Source organism: Eurypyga helias, unplaced genomic scaffold (genome assembly GCF_000690775.1).
Source record: "Eurypyga helias isolate BGI_N326 unplaced genomic scaffold, ASM69077v1 scaffold12451, whole genome shotgun sequence".
Lineage (NCBI taxonomy): Eukaryota > Metazoa > Chordata > Aves > Eurypygiformes > Eurypygidae > Eurypyga > Eurypyga helias.
The window spans coordinates 6,304-21,566 of record NW_010230220.1 but is presented as its reverse complement, the minus strand read 5'-3'; the positions used below and the strand labels follow the sequence as shown (position 1 = coordinate 21,566).

The 15,263-nt window shown below is 43.0% G+C and overlaps 1 protein-coding gene across 1 annotated transcript in view; it reads left to right on the top strand.

Annotated features, from left to right (window-relative positions):
- AKAP12 (A kinase (PRKA) anchor protein 12) overlaps positions 1-12,471 on the top strand; it is a gene marked incomplete at its 3' end in the record, with an annotated part of 13,695 nt that extends 1,224 nt beyond the window's left edge. Inside the window, exons 2-3 of the mRNA XM_010160667.1 lie at positions 5,961-9,769; positions 10,525-12,471. Of these exons, the coding sequence (XP_010158969.1) occupies positions 5,961-9,769; positions 10,525-12,471 (5,756 nt within the window). The remainder of the gene's footprint in view (positions 1-5,960; positions 9,770-10,524) is intronic.
- Positions 12,472-15,263: the final 2,792 nt, after the last annotated feature.

The window sequence follows — 15,263 nt, the reverse complement described above, 5'->3', positions numbered from 1 at the left end:
TAGGGAAAGGAAGGAAGAATTTGTGAAATACATTGTCAAGAAGCAGCAGTGTCACAGACTTCAAACCTTGTAGTTATAAAAAAACCCCACCCAGATAATTGTTGGAAGGGTAACACCTGGGCATATTTCTGCGTGATGTTGTTTCTGCTGAGTGGGTGGTGTGTGTGTGTTTGATTTATTAAACCCAACCTCCTGAAACTTGTGGTTAAAAGGATCAGGGTTTGTGGTATAATGTCCAATTCTTACACTCTGCAAGGAAAACCTAAAAGCATAGCTTGCCTTTTTTTTTTTTTTTAAATTGCTGAAGTATTCAATTTCACTAATAACTCCAAATAGCTACTTTATTCTAAATAAATCTGTGCAGGGCAGGTTTTTCATAGATACTGTAATTAAAAAACAAAAACCAGTTTAAAATTACCACTTGTCCATCCCTGTCAGTTTTTACCCTTTCTTGACTCTGTCTTTAAATGTTTCCAGTAGTAATCAGAAGGATTGTGCAGTTATAGGGAAACTAAATTTGACAAATTAAAACTTGTTGTATCATGAACACTCCATTGAAATCAATTTTTTTTAATTGCTTCTCCTGTTTCTGTGTCATGAGAGTTTTAGAGGTGGGTTTTTAGAAGTCATTCATGGTAAATATAGATACTACGGAGGCAAATGATTGTAAAGTACCCCTTCAGCCTTATGGCTTTGGCATTCGTTTATGCTCATGCAAACCTACTGAGAGTATTGTGTATGTGACCGGAAGCACGATTTGGCCCTAAATACTTAAACATGGAATAAATGAAACCAGCACAAAGTTCTCTGGAGCCTTTTGGTGGCCAGTGGAGTTTGTGAGGCGGGTGCTGGGTTTGTGTGACATCTGAGAGATTGAGAATGTAGGGAATTCATGGAAAAAATCCAGGGCCGTGCTGCAAATCCTTAGGGGGAAAAGTCAACCAGCTCCAGATGTTGACATGGTTGACTGTGAGCACATGAAGTGCTGTGGATTTAACTCTGCAGTCAGAGTGCCGTTTTTTTTTTTTTAACCCTCTGGCAACTACGGGGGGAGAAACACATTTCCACTTCGAGAGGCAGATGAGATGGTGGAAGCAGTTAAGTTGCACTGCCAACAATGCCTACCAGCCTACTAAGAGAAGTGTTATTTCTTAGTTTAATTTTTAATGGCATGGGACACTATTTCAGGCATTTTGAAAATACTAACTTTCTCACATCTGAACATTATGTTTCTGATAAAACACAAATAAATTCTTACCATGGAGTAAGATACCTATGAAATTGTGAAATCAAGCACTTTTCATTCCCTGAGACCATCAATTTCATGTTTCTTTCAGGATAAAACAAATGACCTGCAGTTATTAAAATGCAAGCAGTGCCTTAATTAAAACTGTTTGAAAGCTTAACCGGTCTGTAAGCAGTTAAAATAGAATTTCAGCATTAGTTCTTAGCCACAGTGGGTTTAAATAGCAAAGTGGATCAATTTAATGATACTGCCTTTGATTTTTATCACTGCCTCTGGATGTATTTTTATTGTATTGTTTTCCTTGACTAGCACATAGCTGGTGAAGTGCAGCCCTGCTCAGGACAGACCTAAAGGAATTGTGTTCATAGCAGTGTTTTACTTGGGTTTTTTTCCCCTCTTAGTAAGTATTTTGATGAGACTCTCCTGTGTTTCTTAAAGATGCTATCAAGTTCTATGAATTCATTCAGAAAGTGCTAGTTGTCTTGCCAAAATACCTGTGGCTGTGACATGGTACAGTACTCTGAACAACAATACCTTGTGTAGGTAACTTCCAGAGCTTTCCAAGCGGAGTTACTTATGGTTTGCTTTGCATTCAGAAGTGCACTAACAATGTTTGGGCACCACGAATGTCATTAATAAAAACGTCATTAAAGAATCCGACTGCTAAAGTTCAACGTGTACAGTTGACTTCTCGGGTCTTCTGTTTCTTTTGCGCCCCACTGGATACAAAAATACACTTTGGGGTGTATCTTGTGAAAGTACGACCTGGATACGTTTTGCACTGCAGGCTTGTCACGCAACAGTGGCAGCCTCTTGGCAGCAGCCAAATTTCCTGAATGGCATCTTTCCCCTCAAATGCTGAGGAAGGGCATCAGAAATGCTGTTTAAAAGACTCTTCCCATGATTTAAATGGGAAAGATGCAGACAAAGCAGAGACTGGGAGCAACCGCAGTAGGTTGCCTAACAGCTGACACCCAAGCCCTGGCTTACCTCGGGGGTGAAATACCTGCTGGACAAGTTAAATGCTTTTTGTTGTGGAATTGAAGGGGTAGTGCCTGGACCAAGTCGACAAGCACACCCGCTGCGCACAGTGAAGGAGTGGTGGAAGTGTGATGTGTGTAGCACAGTTGCAGCTTTCCAGTCTGGTATTAAAAGTATGTGTTTGGTCAGTCAGTGTCTTTTGCAATTTATTCAATGAAGTATTGCGAGGTGGCGTGCTTGCTGGACTCTCAAGGAAGACCTAATTACTGTTGGCCTGATTTAACAGTTTTGAAAGCTGTACCTCTAAACTCTGTTTCTCTATTGTTATGACTGTCTTTGCTATCTTAATATGTATCCATACCTGCAGATTTCATAATAGTTATTCTGCTCTTTTCACCTGCAAAGCATTTTACAGATACCAAGCCTTGTCTTGGGGTGTTATAAACACATCAGTGTATATCTAGAATAAGCAAAAATGCTTTGATTCCGTGTATAAAGGCATCTCTTCATATTCTTGACACTAGTCTTGCATTTCACTTTGGAAATAGGATACCCCACTCATTCATAATTCTGTATCATAGAATGAATCATAGGATGGTTAGGGTTGGAAGGGACCTTAAAGACCATCCAGTTCCAACCCCCCTGCCATGGGCAGGGACACCTTCCACTAGACCAGGTTGCTCAAAGCCTCATCCAGCCTGGCCTTGAACACTTCCAGGATGGGGCATCCACAGCTTCTCTGGGCAACCTGTTCCAGTGCCTCACCACCCTCTCCATGAAGAACTTCTTCCTGATATCTAATCTAAACCTCCCTGCTTTCAGTTTAAACCCATCACCCCTTGTCCTGTCACTACAGGCCCTTGTGAAAAGTCCCCCCCAGCTTCCTTGTAGCCCCTTCAGGTACTGGAAGGTGCAATGAGGTCTCCTCGGAGCCTTCTCTTCTCCAGGCTGAACAAGCCCAATTCTTGCAGCCTTTCATCTTACAGTAATCCTGTTTATTTGTAAACCCCTGAAACTCCTCTTAAACACTAAATTTGTGTTCTAGGAATTAAATTAAAAAAAAAAAAAGAAACGCAGCCTCAACTGCAACTTTTTATATTTTTTGAAATCTCGGGATTTTCAGAATGGTAAGAATGCCTTCCCAGGGCCTGTCTGCAAGAGAAAGAGGAAACCCTTAGAAAGTTCTCTGTGTGTCTCCATCTGCCCACCAGTTGCCTGAAAGGAATCACGAGTGTCTTCTGAAGTCTCCTCTGCTCCTATTGCCTTCCTGCTTCTGGTCTTTTCCACTTAGACCCAACATTCCCCGCTGGCTCTCAGCCCCATTTGTTGCTCCACCTTTGTCCGAGTGGTGTCAGATGGAGATAGAGATTTCCATACATCTTAAGAGTAAGCACATTGGCATTAATGCAGGACTAAGGAATAAGAGAAGGGAGACCTTGTTTCCATGGGAGGTGCTAAGGGACCTGGTTCATGAACAGTGTTTTATTTAATGTTAAATGATCAGGGTTTAATTTCATAGCTGGTGAGCCAGAAAAATACTTGTAGCATAGAGAAAGGGAAGAAATACTACCTTCTTCACCCAGGAAAAAGAGGAGTTAATACACCCTTATCTATCTGTGTGTGTATATCTAGAGTATATTAAAGATTATAGAGTATATTAAAGTACCTGTTACTAAATACTTACAAAGTATGTGATATGTACCCTATTGTTTGAAGCAATAGCTATGAATTACCATTAAGCCTTGATAAGCTTTCTCTTAAATTACATAGTTTGAAAGAAATGACAATGAATTTCTTTCTGCATCTAAGAAAAAGTGAACACTTGAGTGAATTAGGAGTTACCAATTAAAGGAAATAATTTTAAACTGTTAAAAGGGAAAAATAAAAAGCTTTGCTTATGTCAACTAAGCAACAAAGCCCAGTAGGCTGTTGATAGTGAATATAAACATAATTTTCCCCTTACCTAGTTTTTTTTGAGCCAATATACTTGTAGATCTAGTTTTGCTTACTATTTACTTGTGTTTCAGCCTCGCGTAGAGTGCATTGTCTTCATGCTTATGAAGGCGCCGTTCTTCTCAAAGAGGACACAGGCAAGCAGAATCGAGGCAGCATCTAGGCTGGAAGGGACCTCTGGAGATCGGGTGGTCCAGCTCCTGCACAAAGCAGGGCCAACTGTAGGGTTAGATCTAAGTTAGGCAATGGATCAAATAAAAACTAAATCGCTTTGGGGAATTCAGTGATGCATGTACTTCTGAAAGCGGTGTCCTGCATGCCTTTGGGCATCAAAGTAGCACACGTACAACTTAAAAGAAAGGGGCTGTTCCTTCTCTCAAGATGTTGCTGTTAAACATTGTTGGGTTTGGCTTTTTGGTTGTCTTAGCGTTCTAACAAGTTTGGTCAGAGAGAAGGGCGCACTCGTGCCCTTGCGTTTTCACTTGTTGCACCAAATCAAGTGTCAAGAACAACGTTAAACTGAAATCTTGGCAGTATCCAAGCGCAAGAATCTTTTAGTGTCTTGAAGGTGCCATAGGTTTTATCTTCACACGTTGTCCTGTTCATCATCAGGCATGTTCATCGTACAGTTGTTACTAAAATTCTCATTATAGGCAAAAGCAGTCTTACCTATCTCGTTGTTTTGCATTAACTGGCGTAACTTGAAGGCTTGGTGTCCTTGTTTGTTTCCACCTTTTCCCTCCAAAGTTACTTACTTGGGTCATGGTGAGCTTACAGTTTTGTGCTCAGAATTGGATATGTGCTGGCTTCTTAACAGCTGCATTTCAGGGGGGTTTAACGTATGTGCCAGCCTTGGGCAGCTCATGGCTGGAGGGAGCGATAATCCTTCGGTTGTCCCAGCAAGACTGAGAGGGGGGTTGCCAGTGTCCTGAAGGTAAAACTGGCACGGCGCTCAAGAAAGAGATGATGCAAACACACTCTTGTGAGCAGTGGAGGGTGGGATTTTAGCTGCCTGCAAAGTAACCGCCTCAGTATTCTTAAGTAAAGTGGAATTGCTGTAGACAAGATTTCTATCTGACCGCAGTGGTGATGGGATGTATGGGAGAATTCCAAGATCCATGATCTTTTAAACAAATATGTTGTAATGTAATTGTTTTGAGGGTTACAGGTTTTCAGAAAAACAGGAAATTTCCTACAGGCGTTTTTAACATATTACTGTTCTTTTGGGATAGAGCTGTAAAATGAGTTTTTCTTATTCTGACACCATTTTAGGTCAATATACTTACGTTAAAATATTTTTCCCTCAGTGGTCTCTGTATGGAAAGGATATTTTGCTTCAGAAATAATGAAATATGTTGTTCTGTATATTCTGTGAATAATGATGGAGTAGAACTAATTTTTTTCTCATATAAGTGTGCTTTAAAGTAAAACAAAAAAGAAAAATAAAGCACAACAAACTTAACCCCCATCCCCCAAAAAACCCACCACCACCAAAAACATTGCAAAAGAAGGAAAGAGAGTGAGAGAATATAAGCTCAAAAGGTGCATTTACAAATAAACTTTGGAAAGACCTGTACAGTGAGGAAGGAAAGGCATTATACTAATCTTAAAAGAAAATCTAGTCCTTAAAAAAAAAAAAAAGGCACAAAAAAGAGGCACACAGGTAATATAACATGTCTGTTTAGGGAAGTTTGGTAAAAATGAAAAAAAAAAATGTATATAAAGGTATAGTATGACATTAAATCGAGAAGGGAACTAATTATTTTCTTTTTTTTAACAGTTGGACAGACAGAACATTCCAGTGTAACTTTGAAGGAAGACACCAAAACTATGGAGACAAGCCCACCTGACTCAAACACCAAGGACCATGTAGATGCTGAGAAAGAGGATGCTCATACAGTTAAACAGTTGCCGTCTTCAGACGAAGATGCAGAAGACCTTGACCACGCATCTGAGCCACAGTCTTATGATCTGGGCTTTAAAAAGGTTTTTAAATTTGTTGGATTCAGATTCACAGTAAAGAAGGAAAAGACGGAAAAATCGGAACCAGTTCAACTGCTTACTGTAAAAAAAGAAACGCAAGTCCCTGAAGGAGCTGATGATCAAAAAGAAATCGGCTCAGAAGAAGTAGCGATGCCTGAGGATGCACTCTCTGCAGAAGGTGCCACCAATGACACACTGAAAAATGAAAAACCAGAAGACGAATCTCCTAAAACACCAGAAGCAAATGAGATTTGTTCTCAGTCAGCTGCCTTAGCCACCGATACTGCATCACCGTTAAGAAAATTTTTTACTCAGGGCTGGACTGGATTTAGAAAAAAGAAGAGTTTTAGGAAGCCTAAAGAAGATGAACTACAGTCTCCTGTGAACGAAGAGGGGCAAGAAAAAGAGGGGGCAGCGTTAACAACTGAAATTGCTGAAAAGGAGGAGAAATCTGAGCAAGATGAGGAGAAGAATGTGACAGCAGTAACTATTGAAGCGCACGAGAATGAGCAAACTGAAGGTGAAAAGCAGGAGTCAGAAAAGACTGCGGCAGCCATGGGAGCTGAAGCATGTGAGAAGGAAGAGCAAAGCAGGTGTGATGAGCAGGGACAAAACCAGGATGTAGCAGCAGCAGTTGTTAAAGAAAGTGCGATGGAGAAAAAAGCTGAAGGTGATGAACACGAAAAGAACCTGGTGGAAGTCTCGGAAGATCTTGGTAAAAAGGAAGAAAAACCTGAAGAAGGAGAGAAAGAAAGTGAGGTGTCAGAGAGACCACTAAAAGTAAGGTCTGTGGTGCCTATTACTACAGACAGTGTGAATGGAGAATTGAATGCATCCTTGGAAGTCCTACCTGTGGGAGAAAAAACAGAGTCAACTGGAGTCAAGTGTGAAATAGAGGAAAGAACTGAAATATCCTCTGAAGAGAAACTTGAAGCAGAATCTTTGGCAATTGACGTTCCTAGCGAGCAGCTTAAAAAATCTGAAGTAAGAGAAGGAAATAAACCTGCTCTGCTGGGGAAAGAAGCATTAGATGAAAAAACAGAGGAAACGGAGTTGAAAATCTCACCTACATCAGAAGATATCACTGGGAAGTTAGACACACAAGGAGAAGCTCAAGATAGAAGCACAGAGAAGAAAGAAGGCATAGAACATGAGACAAAACTGAGTGTGGGGGCTCCTGGATTGAAGTCCTTTCCTACTGCTGAGCATTCAGTTGACACAGAGGATGATCAACAGTCGGTCAAACCCACTGATGAAGGTCTACAGGGAAAGACTAGTGTAGTTATGTCTGATACTGCCAAACCAGATGAAATAACCACAGAAATGAATCCTGAAGCTGGAAAGAAGCCTCCAGAAGGTATCACAAATGAAGCTGAACTGCTGTCTTCTCAAGAAAAAACTAAACTACAAGGCAGCCCTTTAAAGAAACTCTTTACAGGTACTGGATTAAAAAAACTGTCTGGAAAGAAGCATAAAGTCAAAAGAGAAGAACCTAAGTTAGGGGAACAGGGTGAACTAATTCAGCACTTATCAGATTCCCCAGATAGCCCGGAGGAACAAAAGGGGGAGAGTTCTGCTTCTTCTCCTGAGGAAGTGAATGAAATTCCTTCTTTGGAAAAATCTGTAGATGGAATGCAGGTCACTGAAAATGATGATGCTGCGATTTCAGATGTGGAGCGAAAAAGAGAAAGCGTTACACCCTGGGCATCATTTAAAAAGATGGTGACTCCCAAGAAACGTGTCAGAAGACCTTCTGAAAGCGATAAAGAAGAGGAAATCGATAAGACAAAGAGTGCTGTAGCCTCTGCAACTGAAAACGCCATTGACGAAAATCAGGGAGAATTAAAAGAAAATGGGATGGACCAGAAACCAGAGAAAGCTACAGAAGAGCCTAAACGAAAGGTGGACACCTCCGTGTCCTGGGAAGCTTTTATATGTGTAGGTTCTTCAAAGAAAAGAGCCAGGAAATCATCATCATCTGATGAAGAAACTGAACATAAGCTTGGTCAAGAAAGCCAAAAGGTAGAAGAACCTGGACAAAGCAAAGAAACAGCAACAGATGTAATTCTTACTAGTTCTCAGGAGAGTGATCAAGGACAAGGCAACTCTTCCCCAGAACAAGCTGGAAGCCCATCTGAAGGGGAAGGTATTTCAACATGGGAGTCATTTAAAAGGTTAGTCACTCCAAGAAGAAAATCCAAAACCAGAATGGAAGAGAGAACGGAAGACTCTGTTGTGGGATCTAGCCTGGAGCATTCAACATCGGATGGTGAGCCTGGAAAAGATGAATCGTGGGTTCCATTTAGAAAACTGATGCCTGGGCGTAGGAAGAAAAAGTCAGATGGGAAGTCAGAACCAACTCTTAAACAAGCAAGAGAAGACATGGCAGAAGCAACTGAGGAAGATTCAGATATCCCAGCTGTTGTTCCTTTATCTGAATATGAAGCAGCAGAGCAGGAGAAAATTGAAGCCCAGCGAGCAAAAGATGCTGAAGCGATGAGAGAACAAACCTCAGAGGAAGAGAGAGCAGAAAAATTAGAGGAGACCCTAAGAATTGAGCAAGCACATGAAGGGCTGGTACATGCAGTTACTGTTACCGTTGTGGAAGGGGAAAGGGCGGTTACCAGCATTGAAGAAAGGTCACCGTCTTGGATATCTGCTGCCCTGACAGAGTGCATTGTACAGGCAAAAGAAGAGGAAGAGAAAGAAGCTAAGAAAAAAGCCGAATTGGATGTTATCGTGGAAGAAGCAGTGGTGGCTGCTAAGACAGTGCCAGAGACGAGAAGGGATGTAAGTGATGACACCACAGCAAGTGAGCTAGAGCCAACCTCTGAAGCAGTGACAGCTCTGGAGGAGACAGCAGAAGCTTCCTGTGCTGAAGAAACAATGGAAATGTCCCTTGCTGAGGAGACAACTGAGATGGTTTCTGCTGTTTCACAGTTAATAGAAACCCCAGATACTACAGAGGAAGTTACACCCGTACAAGAAGTAGAGGCCACTGAACAAAACTTGAAAGAATTAGACAGACAGACACAAAAAGTTCTTCATGAAGTTGCTGAAAGAGTAAAGTCAGCAGATGTAGCCCAGCTGGTTAGTGAAAGAACCACGGCAGCAACTGTAATTACAGCAGTGGAAGGAATTGAGTCAGAAGTGAGATATGATGCTAAAGATGGGAAGGTTGTAGATCAGGAAAGTGTTTTGCTTGAACAGGCCCTGAAAAAAGAAGAATGCAAGGAGGATGACCTCCAGGCCTTGGGAAGTGCAGGGAGCATTCAGGGCCAAACCAGACCTGAAGAGAGTGTCCTACAGGAAGGTTCAGAGAGAAGTGAAATACTAGCTCCAACAAAAGAACGCACAGAAGGAGGTGAAAATGAAGATGTACTGAGAGATGAAAGCCAGTGGCAGGCATGTGAGGAGCCAGTTGTAGAAGACCATGAAGAAATATGTGAAGTTCAGAGGAGAGTAGAGGAACCTTCATCACAAGCAGTCACTCCTAAGGAAGAGCCGTTAGCAAAGCAGGAGCCTTCGGAGCAAGAGAAACTGCCCATAACAGATTTGACAGTAGATGAGACAAGAGATGAATGTATTCCAGAAGCACAGACTACGGTAAGTATTACACATAACACCAAGGGTCATCTGTCAAAGAAAGAAAAATCAGCAAGTGTTGGGCATTATATCTAATTTAGAACCAGGTTGTGGCAATACAACTGTCAAGGACCACCTTCGTGCAGCCTGAGGGAACTGAAGTTTGTTTCCAGTGATACAGATGAGCAGAAGCAGCAGCCACTGAGGCTTGTATGCAGAGTGAGGTGCATGCAATTCCTGCAGAAATGGGGTGGGAGATGCTGTGTGTGAATCAGAAGGTTCTGAAACCATTGCTATTAGGGCTCCAGCACAGCACGGTGTGACTGAAGATACTATATGAAAACATGTGATACCTATGCGATCCATATGGTACCTTTGGTCACAGGCAGAGGTACAATTGTAGCTGAGGTACTTCTGCAAAGGGAGGAAAAGAGGTGACACCGCTATCTCCAGCTTTAAATGTGCAGGGGTTACTGTGGCTGATGTGTTCCTACCACCTTCCCTACCCTCCCCACCATCTTCCTGGCTTAGTGTTGTTTTGAGTGCTGTCGCTTGTCCCTGGCTTTAGGCTGCCCTTTGTTTAATGAGCTCTGTGTCCTGAGAAACGTAACACCAGCTGGGATCTTGGTGACCCACCAATCTCAGTGACATCACCTCATGTTCTTCCCATAACCCCTCTCCTTCTGGTTGTTTCTTCTGGTGCTTTTTCTCCCAGAATGTCTCTGGTCACTCCCTGCCCGTACCCTTTTTCACAGGCCTGTTGCAATTCTCCACAGGTGCAGGATGAGACAAGGGATGAAACCTCTACCTTGAGGCTTACAGCTGACGAGCCTGCGCAGCTGGAAGGAGAGGACAGAACGCTCACCGTGGGATCAGAGTGCACAGAAGCAGCTGTCACTGTGGTCCCTGTTAAACCTGAAAGCCAAGATGAAATTCCTGACTTAGACTCACAAGAGCAAGCTTGTACTAAAGGAGTTCATAGCAGGCCACCTGCCCAGAGAGAGGAAGGAGAAGATGATGCTGTGCTCCTTGGAGTAAAAAGCACAGAAGTCACTGTTACTGAGGTTGCTCTGCAGAATGAGGAAAAAACCTCTGCCCTTCCTTCAGAAACAGTGGGTTCGGAAGCAGCTGCAGATGCTGAGCAGAGTGTGAGGGATGGGGCTGACAGGCAGATTGCAGCAAAAGATTCTGTGCCCATCCTAGAGCCACAATGCAGAGAAAAAACAACTGAAACTCCCTCCCAGAGTGATGAAACCAAAGGTGGCAAAATGGAAGATGCTGTGCTTGAAACTGAAACGCACTTAGAGAGTGATACCACCGTCATTGAGGCTCCTGCACAGACTGAAGCAGACAGCATACCTAGTTCAGCATCAGCGTGCCCAGACGTCACTGAAAATGGAAGCGCAGTCCTCGCTGATATAAGTTCTTGGAAATGTGAAGCACTAAGCAGCTTAGCCGAAGAAGAGGCTGTGGAAAAAGAACAGGAACTTGTGGAAACCTCCAGCTGTCAAGACTTTCAGAAAGAAGATAACAAAAAGGAGCAATTTATGGAAAGAGCCAAGGAAGTATTTGAATCTGGAAAACAGGAAGCTGTGAGAGTTGATGAATGTTCAACTGCTGTCCAGCAAGAGGCTTCAGCTGCGCAAGAGCAAGGCTCTGACTCGGCCTTCCTACAACCTGAAAGTTTGGAGCCTCTGCAAGTGCCTGTAGCAGCTGCAGCAGTTGAAGAGCATGTCATGGCCAAAACTGTAGTGCCTGCAGACACGACAGCCAAATCTGTACAGCCCTTAGCCACCACACCAGAGCAAGTAGCTGCTGAAGAGGTCCCAGTTGCTGCTGCTGACTCTTTAGTCTCTGGGACTGCAGAGCTTGGTAGTGCAGGAGCACCTGAGGCTCAGGTAACTCCTGCTTCCGTGAATGGAATATCAGAGGAGCAAGAGAGGCCCCAGAGTATGGGGCAACCCAAACAAAATGGTATTCCTCTAAGTGACAGTCTGTCTCTCACCTACACAGAATGTGAGGAGGATGTTGTTCAGTCTGTGACTGTAGAGTCCCAGAGTACGAAAATTGTACTGAACGCCATCCAGACGGCTGTTCACAGACTTGCAGAAACAGAAGAGTCGGCTGCCTTTGAGTCAGAGCAGCACATTAAGTCTGTAGGGAATAGCCCCTCAGATACAAATATACCTGAACCTTTGGAAAGCATGCAGGGGGATCATCAACTTCCAGTAAAAGAGGAAGAGATATGGACTAAAGAACAAGAGCTCCAGCAGTCAGGAATAGTGAAAACTGCTACCTTAACAGATTCTGCAGAAATTCATACAATTGTAGAAAAAACAACAGATGTGCTGTTAACTTCTGAGATGCTGGAAGATGGACAAAGTCAGAATTCTTTAACAATTGTGACTACCCCTGAAGATGTTTCAAGGGAAAGTGTGAGTCTTCAGAAATCAACACTAGATCAAAGTACTTCAGAAGATTCAACCAAAGACCCCCTAGACATACATCCACCAAAATTAAGGGAAAAAGAGGTTGGGCGGATTATGGAAATCCCAGACCAGCATACAGGTCAGCAAATATGCACAGGAAGTGAGGAGGAAGAACAACATCACACGCCAGTGGAAGATGGGAAAACACAGACAATGGAGGATGATAGCTGCCCAGAAGGAACACAGTGCGATAGTCCGCAGAGTCAGAGCTTAGTGGCTCCTGAGGCCTTGAATGTAAGTAGAATTTTTAGCCAACAGTTTATTTTTTCCTAAATAGTTTGGGGGGAGGGATGTCTCTAAAATGGTTGTGTCTCTTTTTTGTTTTGTTTTGTTTCTTTTCTGTACACCTACCCTCACTTTAATTACCTTGGTCTTGGCCTGTAGATTAGGCTGTTATTTCTGGGAGGTAGAAAGTTATGTGATTTAATCCACAAACACACTTCCTAAGAAACCTTCTGAAATCCTGAAGAGTGTGAGTGTTGCCTTTCATAGTAAACCTGGAGTGCCTCATGTACCTAAGTTCTTTGTGCTTCAGTGAAATCAGAATTAGAAATGATAGGTACAGTCTCTCCCTAGGATGTTTACTGCACTTGCTTAACTAAGTCATGAGACCTTTATCTCTGTCTTTGAGAACTGTTTGGGAAAATAAGATTTTCTTGAGGGAGCAAATTGTCATTAATACAGCTTCTTTTTACTGTCCTCTTTCAGATGTGCTAAGCATCCATGTGGCATTTGGAGAGATGCCAGTCCTAGAGAATGACTGACAATCCTGTGACAGAACCAGGAGCTTTATTCACTACCCTTTATTCTTGGATGTTAACATCTGCTCTTTTAAAGACCTCACCTATTTGTCATTTCTATTAAAAACCCAATGCCTTTAATGTTGGCTGTATCCACATGTGTTCCATTCAAAGGTCATTTGCCTCTGCCCAAAATACACCATTTAGACCGGAGATTCACACTGAGTGAATGGACCGACCACTAAAATCTGTGCCACAGTTATTGCCGTCCCCTCTCTTACCACGTGTCCTGTCTGTGCCATCTCCCTGAATGCCTTCACTCATCCCTGAATCCCCCTGCCTTCTTCCTGCAGTCTCCCTTACACCCCATCTCCCGTAGCTGCCTTGATGTGACCCACGAGTGGCCGCAGGTGCCACTCGACTGGCACGTGAGGGGGAAGAGGAGGGCTGAGTGATGAGAACACACGAGACTTCTGGCCGAGCAGCAGACGTGTCTTTACCAAACAGCAGGAACTGGATCACGCACAAATTTTTGAGCAAGATGCTCAAGAATGCTGCCTTTCAGTCCCAGTCAGGTATCTCTATCCATCCTTCAGCTGTATTTGTGCAGGCCTGATTTAGTCAGAAATTCTACGGCATAGCTTGAAAGGAGACTGAGAATACCTTTCTTCTGTTGTTCCAGACTTCAGGTCTCAGGACTGGACTGTAATGTGTTGAATATTTGTATGTATGTCTTAAACCCAGTTCTGATTTTAATGTAGAGCTATGATACTTCAGTCCCGTTTAGGTGTACCCGTAAATGAATTTTGTCGAGTAGCCTGGAGAAGAAATTGAACCATTGGAGCGGAAAATTGATAACAGTAGTTTCCTATTTATTGTTCCAGGTTTTCCCCCTTGTAAAATCTCGCATAAACTTGGCTGTCTTGCTTTGAATATTTATATGTATACCCTAAACCCAGTTCTGATTTTAATGTAGAACTATGATGCTTCTAAAGACAAAAGGAGTGCTCTGACCTGTGTCAGATCCACCAACCACTTCTACCTGCAGGCCTCCCTGGTTTCTGAGAACCCTCCAGGCTTCCCATTTCCCCACTCTCTTGCTCATGTAGTAATCCCAGCAGTACCACAGCCCCTCTCATTCCAGAGTCTGCTCATTTCTGGTCACTGCCCTATCCGACCCCAAGCCTCTTTACCCATACCTACACCAACATCCTTCCTGCATGCATGCTTCCTCCTTTCCCAACCCTGGCCTGAACCTCTTTCCTGCCACAGCATTTCCTGAAATCCTCCCTGCTCCTATCGATTCCCTGTCTTCACTGAGGAAGGAGGGTAAGGGCTTGGTGGTAAATTCTGCCTTGGATTGCAAATAGCTAATAAGACCTTTTGGGGTGCCAAGATCTAAAAAGCCTTTATGTAAGGTGGGTTTGACTGACAACAGCTGTAGACCAGAAGGAGCCAGGGTGATTCCATGATGGAAAGAAGCCCCATAACTGAGGGTCCTGGGATGTCCGTCCCCATCAGGAGTTGGTCCTCTCTTTTGTTGTTTACATTAAAATCAAACACGGGGTACAAGCCTGTACTTTCAGCTCTGATTTCTGAAGTGAAGATTGCAGATCTCACTTTGTGATCGCAGTACCCATCAAATTGAACAATAGCTCGCTATCCTACCTGTATAGTAATTTATTTTAAAATCAACTTCTAGTGTACAAATGCTCTTGTCACGGCAGGTGCTTGCCTCTCCTCCAGGCTGCACGTACAGCAAGCAGTGTGACTGATTGCACTGGTGTGATTGCACCATCTGGTGCTGCCCTGTGTGGAAGCATCAAAAGATCTTCCCCCCGCCACCCTTACCTCAGAGCAAATTATATAAATATTTAAAGCCAAGCAACATGGTTTCAAACAATCCAGTCTATCTCTGTCCATGGTTAGCGGCAGCTTTCCCCCATGAGCTTTGGGCAATTCCAACAACCTCCCTTGGTTTCCACAGGTTGAAGTTGGCTTTCAAGTTAATCGTGCTCTTAATAACACCTCACAAATGCAAACTTGGCTGAATTTGTACAAACTCTATACCTATGTACGTTAAGCCATATTGCAATAACTGCAGCAGGTAAAACGACCTAACAGTAGCATGACCTGTGTAATCCTGATTCTTACGTTTGTAGCTCCAAAGCTGTTAATAATATGTAAAGTTAATTCTTGTCTGAACCTCATTTAAATAAAGCTAGCTTTACTACAGTGTAAATTGTCTGCTGGTAGTAATTGGACAGGCAAGTGCTTAAACTTGCC